General features: G+C 42.3%; 1 protein-coding gene across 1 annotated transcript; it reads right to left on the bottom strand.

Moving 5' to 3' along the window:
- Positions 1–380: 380 nt before the first annotated feature.
- On the bottom strand, positions 381–11,358 carry LOC123483854 (CD209 antigen-like protein E). The gene is made up of 9 exons (XM_045213812.1): positions 11,264–11,358; positions 6,398–6,484; positions 6,153–6,299; positions 5,861–5,929; positions 5,511–5,573; positions 3,927–4,010; positions 3,437–3,603; positions 2,097–2,230; positions 381–762 (listed from the first exon to the last, which is right to left on the bottom strand). The coding sequence occupies exons 1-9, from the start codon at positions 11,349–11,351 to the stop codon at positions 585–587; spliced, it is 1,017 nt and encodes a 338-aa protein (XP_045069747.1). The 5' UTR covers positions 11,352–11,358; the 3' UTR covers positions 381–584.
- Positions 11,359–14,858: the final 3,500 nt, after the last annotated feature.

Here is a 14,858-nt window from a genome sequence, read left to right as displayed (position 1 = left end):
GTGTAAGTCGCTCTGGATAAGAGCATCTGTTAAATGATTAAAACGTCAAATGTAAATGTTACATGAGAAAACATATTTACAAATATCAATAGAAAAGTTATATCCATTTTAGTAGGATCTGTCTCAATCCAGCTGGCTATGTGAAGGAACTACACAGGTATGACAGTCAATTATAGCTAAAAGTGTGGACACAAGCTCAAATGAAGCTAGTACTCTGCATTAATCCAAATTACATTGAATATGCTTAGTCCAGCAATACACTCTTAGAAAAAAAAGGGGCTATCTAGAACCTAAATGGGTTCTTTGGCTGTCCCCATAGGAGAACCCTTTGAAGAAGCCTTTTTGGTTCCAGGTAGAACCCTTTTGGGTTAAATGTAAAACCCTTTCAACAGAGAGATCTACATCTACATGGAGCCAAAAAGGGCTCTACCTGGAACCAAAAAGGGTTCTCCTATGGGGACAGCCGAAGAACCCTTTTGGAACCCTTTTTCTATGAGTGTAGGTTTAATCTGCGTTTGGAAAACTGGTCCTATATACTACCCAACAATGTGGTGCCTTGTGTTGGTTCAATACACTACATTTTTTTATACTATGGCCTGACTTTCACAGACTGAACGACTCTCACAGATTCTCTTAGATGATTCGGCACATGGAAAGTCAAACCAACAATTGTTATCTCTGTGACAGTGTTGACCAATTCTGACACAGTTTTCTATTTCACCTTTAGGCCCACGGTTATTTGGTTCGTTGGAGTCCCAGTACCTAGAAAAGCGAGAAGGGAAACCATTACTCCATACAGTATGTCACAGCAGAAATACATTTTTCAGACCAAATATATTGGCACCATGGCAATTTTCTTAAATAATTCCCTATTTCTTCTAAAGTATGTTGAAATTGAAAAAAACATTTGGTCTCCACACCTTATTGGATGTTCTTGTTATTTGATTTTGTAAACTTAAGTTTACAATTTTAATTTAGGAAATAAAGACAAATGGCATGGACTAAATGATTAGCCCCCTGGAGCTAGTACTTGGTAGCAGAGCTTTTGGCCAAGATAACTCCTGACAAATGCTTCCTGTAGCCCTCAATGATCTGCTGCACCTTTCTACTGGCAATTTGGCCCACTTTTCAGCAGCAAACTGCTCTAATTATTCAATTTGAGGGGTGCCTTCCACCAACTGCTGTTTTCAGCTCTCGCCATAGATTATGGATGTGATTCAGATCTGGACTCTTCACTGGCCACAAACAAAACAAAATTGTATCTCTTTGGAAATACAGATCAGCACTGTGTTTACCGATGACCAAATGAAGCATTCAATTAAAAGAACACCATCCCTACAATCAAACATGGGGAGGTTTGATAATGCTGTGGGGTTGCTTTGCTGCCTCTAGTACTGGGGGTCTTGAACGTGTGCAAGACATCATGAAATCAGCAGATTGGAGTCGAGTGTTAAACCCAGTGTCCAAAAACTGTGTCTCCATTGAAGGTTGTGGGTCCTCCAGCAGGACAACAACCCCAAACACACATCAAAAAGCACCCAGGAATGGTTCAAGAAGAAACGCTGGACTGTTCTGGAGTGCAGTCCAGATCTGAATCACAGCCATAATTAATTGGCGATATTCCCCCCAAAAAATTGTTGGAAGAATTGGAGCGGTTTGCTGCTAAATACTGGGCCAAATCTCCAGTAGAAAGGTGCAGCAAGCTCAATGGTGGCTACTAAAGTATTTGTCTTCAGTTATCTGTAATGGCTGTACAACCAAGTACTAGCTCCGGGGTGCCAATACATTTTCGATGCCATTTGTCTTTATTTTCTAAATTATCATTGTAAACTTACGTTCTGCAATGTTGAAAATCCAATAACAAGTTGTGGAGATGAAAGGTATTTGTTCTATTTCAACGTATTTGAGAAGAAATAGGGAATTATTTAAGAAAAGTGCAAAGGTGCCAACATATTTGTCCGCAACTGTACAAGTCTTACAAAACGATGTATACAATGTTTTGCTTTTGAGTGTACAGCTGAGTTGTGTGTGTGTGTGTGTGTGCGCGTGCCTGTGTGTGTAGATGTGTGTGAATGTATGCCTTAAAACATCCTTACTTGATGTTCTCATTAAGAGTTGTATTGTCCATCCAGACCCACACATTCTCTTGCTTCTCATCTGTCAGTCCTATCCAGGGGCTGTGTTCATAAGGATCAATTCCCAGTGTTACCACTCTCTGTTTTATAAACTCCTATGGAGGAAACCACACGTTAATCAACCAATGGACCAATGGTTCTCATCATGATTAAAGCCTTGATGGCTGAACGTTTATTGAAGTCTGCACTTTATGTGAGAGTGATGTAGCAATTAATTACAATACATGATCAAATGTATGTGGACACCTGATCGTCAAACATCTCATTCCAAAATAATGGGAATTAATGTGGAGTTGGTCCCCCATTTGCTTCTATTACAGCCGCCACTCTTCTGGGAAGGCTTTCCACTAGATGTTGGAACATTGCTGCGGGGACTTGCTTCCATTCAGCCACAAGAGCATTAGTGAGGTCGGGCACTGATGTTTGGAGATTAGGCCTGGCTCGCAGTCGGCGTTCCAATTCATCCCAAAGATGTTCGATGGGGTTGAGGTCAGGGCTCTGTGCAGGCCAGTCAAGTTCTTACACACCGATCTTAACAAACCATTTCTGTATGGACCTCGCTTTGCGCATGGGGGCATTGTCATGCTGAAAGAGGAAATGGCCTTCCCCAAACCGTTGTCACAAAGTTGGAAGCACAGATTCATCTAGGATGTCATTGTACTCTGTAGCTTTAAGGATGTCATTGTACTCTGTAGCTTTAAAGATTTATCTTCACTGGAACTGAGGGGCCTAGCCCAAACCATGAAAAATAGCCCCAGACCATTATTCCTCCTCCACCAAACTTTACAGTTGGCGCAATGCTTTGGGGCAGGTAGCGCTCTGCTGGCATCTGCCAAACGCAGATTCGTCCGCACTGCTACAGGCTTTAGCACTCGGCGGTCCCGTTCTGTGAGCTTGTGTGACCTACCACTTCGCGGCTGAGCCGCTGTTGCTCCTAGACATTTCCACTTCACAATAACAGCACTTACAGTTGACCGAGGCAGCCCTAGCAGGGCAAACATTTGACGAACTGACTTGTTGGAAAGGTGGCATCCTATGCCACGTTGAAAGTCACTGAGCTCTTCAGTACTGACCATTCTACTGCCAATGTTTGTCTATGGAGATTGCATGGCTGTGTAATCGATTTTACACACCTGTCAGCAATGGGTGTGGCTGAAATAGACGAATCGACTAATTTGAAAGGCTGTCATTTACATCAATGTAGAAAATGTAGAAAATAGTAACAAATAAAGAAAACCCCTTGAAAAAGTAGGTGTTCTAAAAGTTTTGACCGGTGTAGTGTACTACACCTCCAACCTTACCTGCTCCTGCTGACTCTCTATGATGACCAGGTGTCCTCCATCGCGGATGCAGGCGTACTGACTCTGTTCCCAGGTCAGTTTGTCTTTAGAGAAGTAGTAACATGATCCATTGTAGAACTCCCAGCCAGGAGAACACGGCTGACTGGTATTACATCTATTCTGACTCCCTGTAAGAGAGAGAGGCGAGACAAGAACACACCAGAAGACAAGGAGACAAGAGACAATGAGATGCAATTTGTATTTGATGACTTACAGTAGTACAGTATATCCTATATTTATATGTGTAGCCAGTATATACAGTATAATAATATAAGTGTACAGTATAATATTCAGTACTATATTATATCCTATATGTATATGTGTATCCTGTATATCCCGTATAATAATATAAGTATACAGTATAATATTCAGTATTACAATATATGGTATATTATAACTGTACATAAGGCATCCACTTTTGTACTCACATGCGTGGGAGGATAGAACTAACCTTGGATGGTTGCCAGGAGATCTTTGACCCTAGTCAGGTTGGCCTTACAGTCTTGAAGCTCTGAGAATAACAGCTCTCTCTGGACTAAGAACAGAAGAGATTGATATCTTATTAGAAGACAGTGTAGTTCTCTTGAATTCGAGCCATAATGTAGGGCATTTGGCAAATGAAAGAGTGACCTACAAAATAACTGTTTATTTATTGTATAAATTGTTTTAGGGAGAAAATCAGCTTTAATGTTGTAGATAGAGTGTGGATTATATCAATGTAATTGTCTGCATCATTTCCAATCCCTCATATTTTTTGTAAATATATATTATTTTGTAAATATATTTTTCTTTATTATAAAATAACTGTTGAATTTAGGCCATAATACAAAGGTATGCATTTGGCGCATAAAACATTTGAAGTACAAAATGACGTTCCAACGCACTTCACCACACTCATATGACTAAGTTTCCATTAGGGCAGGACTTTTCCCTGGTCAAGAAAAACCCCTCTCCTTCCTCATATACAGTGCAATGATAGCATATACAATATTCAAACATGTTTTGGGGAAGCAATACTACTGCAGTGTAAATTTAATCCTAATCTTGATAACATGGAACTTTGTATTGAAATGAGAAGTTTTAGTTAAATTGGGTTCAACTTCCCCTTTACATTAGTATGTCAAATCAAACAAGTATTATTTGTCACGCCGAATACAACTGGTGTAGACTTTACCGTGAAATTCTTGCTTATGAGCCCTTCCCTAAAATGCAGAGTTTAAAATAAAAACAAAATAATAACACAAGAGGAATAAAATAAAATACAAAAGAATGGAGCTATATACAGGGAGTACGAGTATCAGATTAATATGCTGAGGTATTTGAGGTAGATATGTACATGAAGGCAGGGTAAAGTGACTAGGCATCAGGATGGATCATAATAAGAGTAAAATAAAGAACAGAGTAGCAGCAGCAGCAAATTATGAGTATAAAAGTGTGTGTGTGTAATGTGTATGTATGTGTGTTTTTGTTGTGTCGGTCTGCGTGTGTGTGTTATGTTTGTGTGTGTGTGTATGTAGTGTATGTGAATGTGGGTCAGTCGTGGGTGAACAGGGAGTACAGGAGGGGACTAAGCACACACCCCTGAGGGGCCCCCGTGTTGAGGGTCAGCGTGGTGGAGGTGTTGTTGCCTACCCTCACCACCTGGGGCCGGCCTGTCAGGAAGTCCAGGATCCAGTTGCAGAGGGAGGTGTTCAGTCCCAGGGTCCTTAGCTTGGTAATGATATTGGAGGGGACTATGGTGTTGAACGCTGAGCTGTAGTCTATGTACAGCATTCTCACATAGTTATTTCACCTCTTGTCCAGGTGGGAGAGGGCAGTGTGAAGTGCAATTGAGATTGCTTCATCTGTGGATCTGTAGTGCATGTGAATTGGTGTGGGTCTAGGCTGTCTGGGATGATGGTGTTAATGTGTGTCATGACCAGCCTTTAAAAGCACTTCAATAATTACATATATGTAATGACAATATTCTGATATGAATAGGAGAACAGCAGCTAGTCAGTCCCATGTCAGTAGAGTCCTGCTCTAGACTACCTACCTGTTATGTTGTGGCTCTCATTCTGCAGTCTCTTATAGTTGTCTTGCAGTTCATGCAGTTTCCCTGTTATGAAAGAGCAAATAATATGGATGAATAACATTCATTTATTTACATATCTAACAATAAAGTAAGAAAGTAAACCTTGTCCAAGCTAGAATTACCTATTATCTAACCATAGTCCTATTAAAATGAAACAATATGTTATTCATATATTACAGTGAAACGGCAGTATTTGAATCTGAGCCAGTCCCCATTGACAAACTGCACCTTAATGATTTATATGGATTTTCTCAAACATTTATAGAAGGGGTTGATAATGGTAAAGACCTCTGGATCATTGATATTCTCACCTGTTAGATTCTCTTTCATCTGGGCAAAGCGAGCCTCCTCAGCTTGAAGACTAGTCATGTTGGAAGAATCTGGAACAGAGACAAGGAGACAAGATGGAGGGTAATTGTTCTTCTCTTGTGTATCACACTATCGTACCAACCTGAAATGTACTGGTCTGGGGTGGCTTGGATATTTTCTCTGCACATTGTCCTTTTCAGCAGAGTTCCAGGCCAACAACTACAGTGGATGCATAACCAGTTCGGTTCAGTAGTGTAAAAGGGTCAGGGTTCAGTAAAATGGTTCTATACTCACAGAGGACTCCCAGAGTGATAGCCAGACCCAGCAGTAGAACACAGAGACACGCCAGGGTCACCACGGGAACACTCCCAGACCCTCCCTCCGGGATTGCAGCCTTTGACCCCACTGGGGGAGAGGGGTCACTAGTGTCAGGGTCACTTCCTGGAAAAGGAGTGGATGTCAGAGGTTATAAGGTCATAAGGTTAAATAAGGGGTACTTAATGTAACCCTTTGCTAACTGTAACACACACACACCTCACCTTTCCCAGGATCCTCCTGCTCTCTAGCTCTACCTCCTGGTTTTCTGACCTCAGAGTATGTGACATCCTCTTCACGTTCGGCTACTCCTATGGTTACAGAGATATGAAGAAAGAAATTGTTCTTTTTTTCATTTATTTTATATATATTGCACCCCATGCGTGATTATATTATTTCCCTAAAACCAACCTCATGGTGATTACCCCCTATTAGAATTGTACCATTCTAGTTTCTCTCTCACATTCCACTATCGCAACATTCTATTAGTATTGTACCATTCTAATTTCTCTCACACATTCCACTATCTCAACATTCTATTAGAAATGTACCATTCTAGTACCTCTCTAAGAATCCACTATATCAATATTATATTAGCAATGTATCGGTCTACACTGAAAATATATATAAACGCAACATCTAAGGTGTTGGTCCCATGTTTCATGAGCTGAAATAAAAGATCCCAGAAATGTTCCATTTGCACAAAAAGCTTATTGCTCTCAAATTATGTATAAAAATATGTTCACTTCCCTGTTAGTGAGAATTTCTCCTTTGCCAAGATAATCCATCCACCTGACAGGTGTGGGATATCAAGAAGCTGATTAAACAGCATGATCATTACACAGGTGCACCTTGTGCTGGGGACAATAAAGGCCACTCTAAAATGTGCAGTTTTGTCACACAACACAATGCCACAGATACATTTCTCTACCATAAGCCACCTCAAACGTTGTTTTAGAGAATTTGGCAGTCCGTTCAACTGGCCTCACAACCGCAGACCTTGTGTATGGTGTCGTGTGGGTGAGCAGTTTGCTGATGTCAACGTTGTGAACAGAGTGCCCCATGGTGGTGGTGGGGTTATGGTATGGGCAGTCATAAACTACGGACAACGTACACGATTGTATTTTATCGATTTGCAATTTGAATGCACAAAAATTCCGTAACGAGATCTTGAGGTCATTGTAAGGCCCATTTTTTTGTAGGTATCTATGACCAACAGATGCATATCTGTATTCCCAGTCATGTGACATCCGTAGATTAGAGCCTAATTAATTAATTTCAATTGACTGATTTCCTTATATGAACTGTAACTCAGTAAAATCTTTTAAATTGTTGCTTGTGGCATTCATATTTTTGTTCAGTATAGTTTCTCTCTCACAATCAACTGTATCAACATTCTATTAGAAATGTACCATTTTAGTTCCTCTCTCTCACAATCCACTATCTCAACATTCTATTAGAAATGTACCATTCTATTTCCTCTCTCACGATCCACTATCTCAACATTCTATAAGAAATGTCCCATTCTAGTTCCTCTCTTACAATCCACTATCTCAATATTCTTTCCTTTGAGCTCTACTAGGTTAGAGTCCCCTGACTGGAAGGTCCAACATGCAAACCATTTTATTAACTGTTAGGGTAACTAACCAATCTAATATTCTAATTCAGCACATCTGAAGAAAAGCTAACTTATTGTCAAGAGAAATGAGGAAACACTTTTGGCCATGAACCAAATGTTACAGGTTGATGCTGTCTGTCTGTCTGTATGTCTGTCTGGAAGTTGGTTCACAGTATGAAATCCAACAGACATGTCCAGAGTGTGACGAATAACATCTACTTTACATGAAACTGTCATCTTCTCATGCCCTTTACATTGCACTAATACTGTACATATCCTTCAAAACAGGATTCTATATGGAATATATTCAAAAGGAAATGGACAAAAACTTTGCACTTGACATAATAATGCTATAGTACATTCTAAAAGAGATGCCCACTGACTCATACAATACCACGTTAAACATTTAGTACTAATTCATATTTATCCTCAAGTACAGTTACAAACACACTTCAGAAAAGCTCATATTGATCCCAACCAAAATATGTCTTATTTTCCCTCTAGTCCCTGGGTTTACACAGTTTTGGTCTGACCCGTCCTTAAACGAACGTGACAGAAGATCCCACCAAACACGGACCAAGCAGCGTGCCCAGGAGCAAACACCCTGGACACAGGTGGGGAAGATTTGGTCTTGGGAGGAGATATTTGCGGGGAAAGGACCCTGGGCGAAGAAGGAAGCCCAGGCAGGAGAGGAGCAACGGCAACACAGAAGGCGCCGGCCGAGGAGGAAGCCCGAGAGGCAGCCCCAATTCATTTTTTTGGGGGGGCTAAAGGAGTGGTCGGGGAGCGAGAGATAAGAGCCCCGACCACTGCACCTGGTGGGTTTCCAGGTTGAGTCCCTACGACCATGGGGAAGAAGAGTGGGAACAGTTTTATACTGAGGAGTCGGAGAATGACGACGACGACGATGAGTTTCTGTTCCCTAACTCGTGGGGGCTCCCGGAGGAGTCCTCACTGGAGGAGGAGTGCCGAGAGAGAGAGAAGGATCAGATCTGCAGGGTAAGAGAGGAGGCCACCACATTACGGGGGCTGATAGCGAGAATAGAGCGGGAGAGCTCCATTCAAGAGGAGGCACTGCAGGAGGCTCGTAGGGAGAAGGAGGAAGTAGATTCACGGAGAGAGGAGCTGGTTAGGCAACATAAGGAGCGCGGGTTAATAGAGGAACCCAAGTATGCAGAGATACGCACTGTATCGCCAGTGCGCATGCACAGCCCAGTGCGTTCTGTGCCAGCGCCCTGCACGTATCGTGTGAAAGTGGGCAGCCAGCCAGGACGGGTAGTGCCGGCTCAACGCTCCTGGTCTCCAGTGCACCTCACCAGTCCTGTTCGGCCCGTATCTGCTTCTCGCACCAAACCAGTGGTGCGTGTCTCCAGAGTGGCCCGGCCCATTCCTGCTCCCCGCACCAGACCTGTGGTGTGTCTCCCCAGTCCGGCCTGGCCCGTTCCTGTTCCTCGCACCAGGCCAGTGGTGCGTGTTCCCAGTCCGGTACGACCCGTGCCTGCTCCCCCGCACCAAGCCAGTGGTGCGTGTTCCCAGTCCGGCCCGTTCCTGTTCCTCGCACCCAAGCCAGTGGTGCGTGTTCCCAGTCCGGTAAGGCCTGTCCCTGCTCCTCGCACCAAGCCAGTGGTGCGTGTTCCTAGTCCGGTCCGGCCCGTGCCTGCTCCCCGCACCAAGCCAATGGTGCGTGTCCCCAGTCCAGCCCGGCCCGTTCCTGCTCCTCGCACCAGACCTGTGGTGTGTGTCTCCAGTCCAGCCCGGCCCGTTCCTGCTCCTCCCACCAGACCAGTGGTGCGTGTTCCCAGTCCGGCCCGGCCCGTGCCTGCTCCCCGCACCAAGCCAGTGGTGCGTGTCGCCAGTCCGGCCCGGCCCGTGCCTGCTCCTCGCACCAAGCCAGTGGTGCGTGTGTCCAGTCCGGCACGGCCCGTGCCCGTTCCACCGGTGCCGGCACCGGTCAGCTGCTCCACTCCGGAGCCAGAGCAGTCCGCTCCACCAGGATCCAGTCCAGCTCCGGTCAGCAGCTCCACTCCGGAGCCAGAGCAGTGCGCTCCACCGGTGCCCAGTCCAGCTCCGGTCAGCGGCTCCAGTCCGGAGCCAGAGCAGTTCGCTCCACCGGTGCCCAGTCCAACTCCGGTCAGCGGCTCCAGTCCAGACCCAGATGTCAGTCCCTCTCCAGGTTCGGGGTCTCCCACACCAGGGTCCAGACAGGGCTTGGTGCATCGTGGGAGGAAGGAGAGGGGAAGCAGCGTGCCGAGGTCCAGACCAGACCAGGGGCGTAACGGGGAGGCTGAGAGAATGTGGTCGTTACGCCCGGAGCCGGATCCGCCTCCGAGGTGGAATGCCCACCCGGACCCTACCCTGTTATGTAAGGTTTGTGCGGTCGGAGTCTGCACCTTTGGGGGTACTGTCACACCCTGACGTATGGGACTCTAGGATGTTGAGTCAGGGTGTGTAGTTCTATGTTGTATTTTCTATGTTCTCAGTCTAGGTGTTGTATTTCTATGTTTGGCCGGGTGTGATTCCCAATCAGAGACAGCTGTCGCTCGTTGTCTCTGATTGGGGATCATACTTAGGCAGCCTGTTTGCATTCAGTTGTTGTGGGATCTTGTTCCGTGTAGAGGCTTGTGTTGTGTTTAGCCTGTGGACTTCACGTTACGTTGTTTTGTTTGTGTGTTTATCTTTAAAATAAACATGTATGCATTTCACGCTGCGCCTTGGTCTGACCCGTCCTTAAACGAACGTGACAATTAAATAAAAATATTCCTTATGATTTGTTCTTTGACTGTCTTTTTTTTTGCCATTTTGAATGTGTTTTTCAATGTGTTTCTATGGGCTATATTAGTAAAGGCCAAATTCAATATTTTATCAAATTATTATAATACAATTTTTATACATACAGAGGCCTTTCAAGGTGTCGAAAGCATTGCACAGGGATGCTGGCCGATGTTGACTCCAATGCTTCCCACAGTTGTGTCAAGTTGGCTGGATGTCCTTTTGGTGGTGGATCATTATTGTTGATGCACACGAGGAACTGTTGAGTGTAAAAACCCCAGCAGTGTTGCAGTTCTTGACACAAACCGGTGCGCCTGGCAACTACTACCATACCCCGTTCAAATCTTTTGTCTTGCCCATTCACCCTCTGAATGGCACACGTACAAAATCCATGTCTCGATTGTCTCAAGGGGTAAAAATCCTTCTTTAACCCGTCTCCTACAGTGATTTAACATTTGATATCAATAATTGATCACAGCGTTCACCTGGTTTCACTTGGTCAGTGTATGTAATGGAAAGAGCAGGTGTTCTTCATGTTTTACACACTCAGTATATACAGCCTTCTTCTGTTACTAACTCCTTGTTGAATTATGACATTTCAACCCTCGCCCCCCAAGGTGATGAAATGTTGTATTGTAAACGTATGTTTGAAAACTAATATAACGATATAAATGAGAGAGAATAAAGAGGAGGAGAGATTCACCTTTAGAAACTTCACTTTCTGCTCCAGCATCTTGGCTCTGATGCCGAGTGAATGTAACATCGGAGTAGACGATTTCACCAGACATCATCACTACTCTAAGTCCTCTCTCAGAGTGGAGACCAGAAGAGGAAGAAGTCCCTTAACATCACACATGCTCACTCATGAAAATCCCACAAACACTCACACACTCAAGCACACACACACTAGTAGTACACAAACACAACTGTTTCGGAATACACAGAATGTTATGCAAAGAACATGCACACACACACACACGCTTACAGGCACGGACACACGTCCCAGGAGAATGCTGAGTGGGGTGGTGAGTTAAAATACAGAACTCATATTCAGTTCCTATTTTTCGCTGGTCTTTATTTGAATATGTGGTAAACTAGAACTTAATTTAAATATGTTGTAAACTGGCAACCTAGTCAACGTACTGTAGACATACTGATGCCATCTCTAAAGGCAGAGCCAAGACAGTTGACTTGTCATGCTCATTCAAACATGGCCTGTAGAATTTACAGTAGGTAGGATTCTAGCTAGCTGTAATTATATAGAGATATAACATATTATCTGTCAGTTAAGTATCATTCATGATAGATGGTTTGTCACGATCGTTGATGAACGATAAGGACCAAGGCGCAGCGTGATATGCCAACATGTTTATTTAACGAATAAACACAACGACAAAACAATAAACTAACAAGATCCCACCACTAACTAGTGCCAAAAGGCTGCCTAAGTATGGTCCCCAATCAGAGACAACGAGCGACAGCTGCCTCTGATTGGGAACCACACCGGCCAACATAGAAATAGACATACTAGAACATCAACATAGAAATATACAACATAGAACATACACACACTGACTCAACATATACGAGTCCCTTGAGTCAGGGCGTGACATGGTTAAAGAGAGACAGCAGATAATACATTATTTCCATAATCCTAATATAATATATCACATCATATATCATCAAATAATGTTTTATAATAATCATTTCATAATGACAGCTCCTGTCAATTCGACTATTTGTGTGGGCTCTCTTGAAGCACGATACTGACAGCTGTGGAAGCAACTGTTGTTTTCTGTGAATATATTTGTATAACCACTGACACTATGAAAGTGGTACTATTCTCATATTAACATACTGTCTCTGCTGACTGTTGTCCAAGACAGGTAAATTATGTGGTGAGGTGTGTTCAGATTAGGAATTAGTAATTTGGTCCTCTTTCATGGTTTTAAAATGACCAAATATGAACCAATATGAAATACTCAACAACAACAACAACAACAACAACTACTACTACTACTACTACTACTACTACTACTACTACTACTACTGTATCACTATGTCCTACATTACATTTTACAAACATTACTATATCACTGTGTTATTCTAGCAGGACTCAACAAAAAGAGAGATGTGTATCAGTGCACCAATGTCATGGTATTGTTGTCAGATGAAAGAACTCTATAATGTGTTGCATGGAGAAGACATGTTGAGATCCAGAACCATCTTACTGAATGTATAACATTCTCAGTTGTCCACATTACATTCATATGATACTGTGTATACTGTAGTGTACATCCAATACATTCCACTAGGTGTCTCATCAGTCCCATTATTTACAATATTTACATCAACAACAGTGGTAGTAGCAGAGACGTAAGAGCAAGCGAGACATTTCACTTGCTCCTTTTTTGTGCTTCATATACTGTCAGTCAATGAATTAAGCAGATCAGATCCAGCTGCTATCACATTGGTGTCTATGGGAGAGCCACCATAGATTTATTTTTTAATGGTATGCTTTTTGACCATTCAAAACAAAGGCTGGACCACTTAAGTCAGTTGTTTGTGTGTATGCCTCTCAAGACACAAAATACTGTGCACAAAGGCTGAGAAACTTTACACTGGTTGTCATAGTTACCACAAACCAACAACCCTCCTCAACCAGAGATGAGTTGAGTGGTTATGGTTTGATCTCTTCCTCTTTAGCAGTGAGGGTTTGTCTGTGAAGTGGTATTTTTCCATTGTGGGCAGAGAGAGACAAATAGAGAAATGGTTGTTGCTGATGATTAGGCCTATGCATGGGACAAGTGTGTGGGGCTTTTTTGCCAATGTTATTTTAGAATACAGTATACTGTATTTCACTTGTCATATTCATTTCTCAAGCTCATCTACACACAGTTGACCTCCAAATAGCTACAGTGGGGTCCGAAATTATTGACACCCTTGATGAAGATGAGCAATAATGACTGTATAAAATAAATAATTCAAATACTGAGCTATATTGTAAGCAAAAAAAGGGTGAAATTATATAATTTACCACTAATACAATTGCTCAGAGAAATACATTTGTTTAACAAGTAGTCTTTTCTCTCTAAAAGGTAGGGATCAAAATTATGGACACCGCTAAAGATTCTTCTAAATAAAGTAGTCAAAAGTTTAGTGGGGTCCTATATTCCTAGCACGCAATGACTATATCAAGCTTGCGACTCTACAAACTTGTTGGATGCATTAGCAGTTAGTTTGGTTGTGTTTCAGATTATTTTGTGCCAACAGCAATGAATGGTAAATAATATGTTGTGTCATTTTGAAGTCAGTTTGATTATAAATAAGAATATAATATGTTTCTAAACACTTCTATATTAATGTGGCTGCTAACATGATTAAGGATAATCCTGATTGAATTGTGAATAATGATGAGTGAGAAAGTTACAGAGTGTCAAAGATCATACCCCCGAGACATGCTAACCTCTCACAATTACCAAAAACAGGGGAGGTTCTTAATTACAGTAAAAGTGACTCCAAAAATACATTATTTACCATTCATTTCTATTGGGCACAAAATAATCTCAAACACAACCAAAATTAACTGCAAATGCATCCAACAAGTTTGTAGATTCACAAGCTTGATGTAGTTATTGAGTGCTAGGAAAATGGGACCAAATAATACACTTTTGACTGCTTTATTCATAAGAATCTTAGGGGTTTCAATCATTTTGACCCCTACCTTTTTGAGAATTTCTTGTATTACCTGTTAAACAAAATCTCTTTCTCTGAGCAATTGTATAAGTATAAAATAATTTCATTTCCCCATTTTTTGGGGTGCATACATTATAGCTCAGTATTTGAATTATTTATTTGATAAAGTCATTATTGCTCATCTTTATCAAGTGTGTCAATAATTTCAGACCCCACTTTACATCCTGAACAAAATGATAAATGTCACATGTGCCATGAAGTCAAACCTTTGACCCCTCTCCACCTCTCCTAGTGACACTACAGATTCTACTGAAAATGTAAACATGACCGGGTATGGTCAATGCAATATTGACTTTTGCACAAATCTGTTTTTATCCAGTAAAGTCCTTCCTCAGATCTTTCCTTTTTATTATGTATTTTTTTACTGAATATTTAAAACATACAATCTACTTTCAGTGAAGCCGCTCAACATCTACATCACATTAGTCATCTAACAGACTCCCACAGAAGCAACCAGGGTCAACGCCCTGCTCAAGGGCACGTCGACAGATCTCCCATAAGGTCAAAAGTTTTGTTAGTTCTCTCTTCCACCCACATAAAGA

The sequence above is a fragment of the Coregonus clupeaformis genome, unplaced genomic scaffold (assembly GCF_020615455.1).
Source record: "Coregonus clupeaformis isolate EN_2021a unplaced genomic scaffold, ASM2061545v1 scaf0156, whole genome shotgun sequence".
Taxonomy (NCBI): Eukaryota; Metazoa; Chordata; class Actinopteri; order Salmoniformes; family Salmonidae; genus Coregonus; species Coregonus clupeaformis.
Note: the sequence above shows the minus strand (reverse complement) of the source record. Positions and strands in the feature narration are given on the sequence as shown.

Bases quoted from the DNA above. Each gene is read 5' to 3' on its own strand.
- LOC123483854 (XM_045213812.1), bottom strand. From the start codon at position 11,351: ATGATGTCTGGTGAAATCGTCTACTCCGATGTTACATTCACTCGGCAT. The intron at 5,574-5,860 runs GTGAGAATATCA...CTTTCATAACAG, and splicing joins GATGAAAGAGAATCTAACAG to GGAAACTGCATGAACTGCAA. The intron at 3,604-3,926 runs GTTAGTTCTATC...TCTCTCTTACAG, and splicing joins TCTCCTGGCAACCATCCAAG to GGAGTCAGAATAGATGTAAT.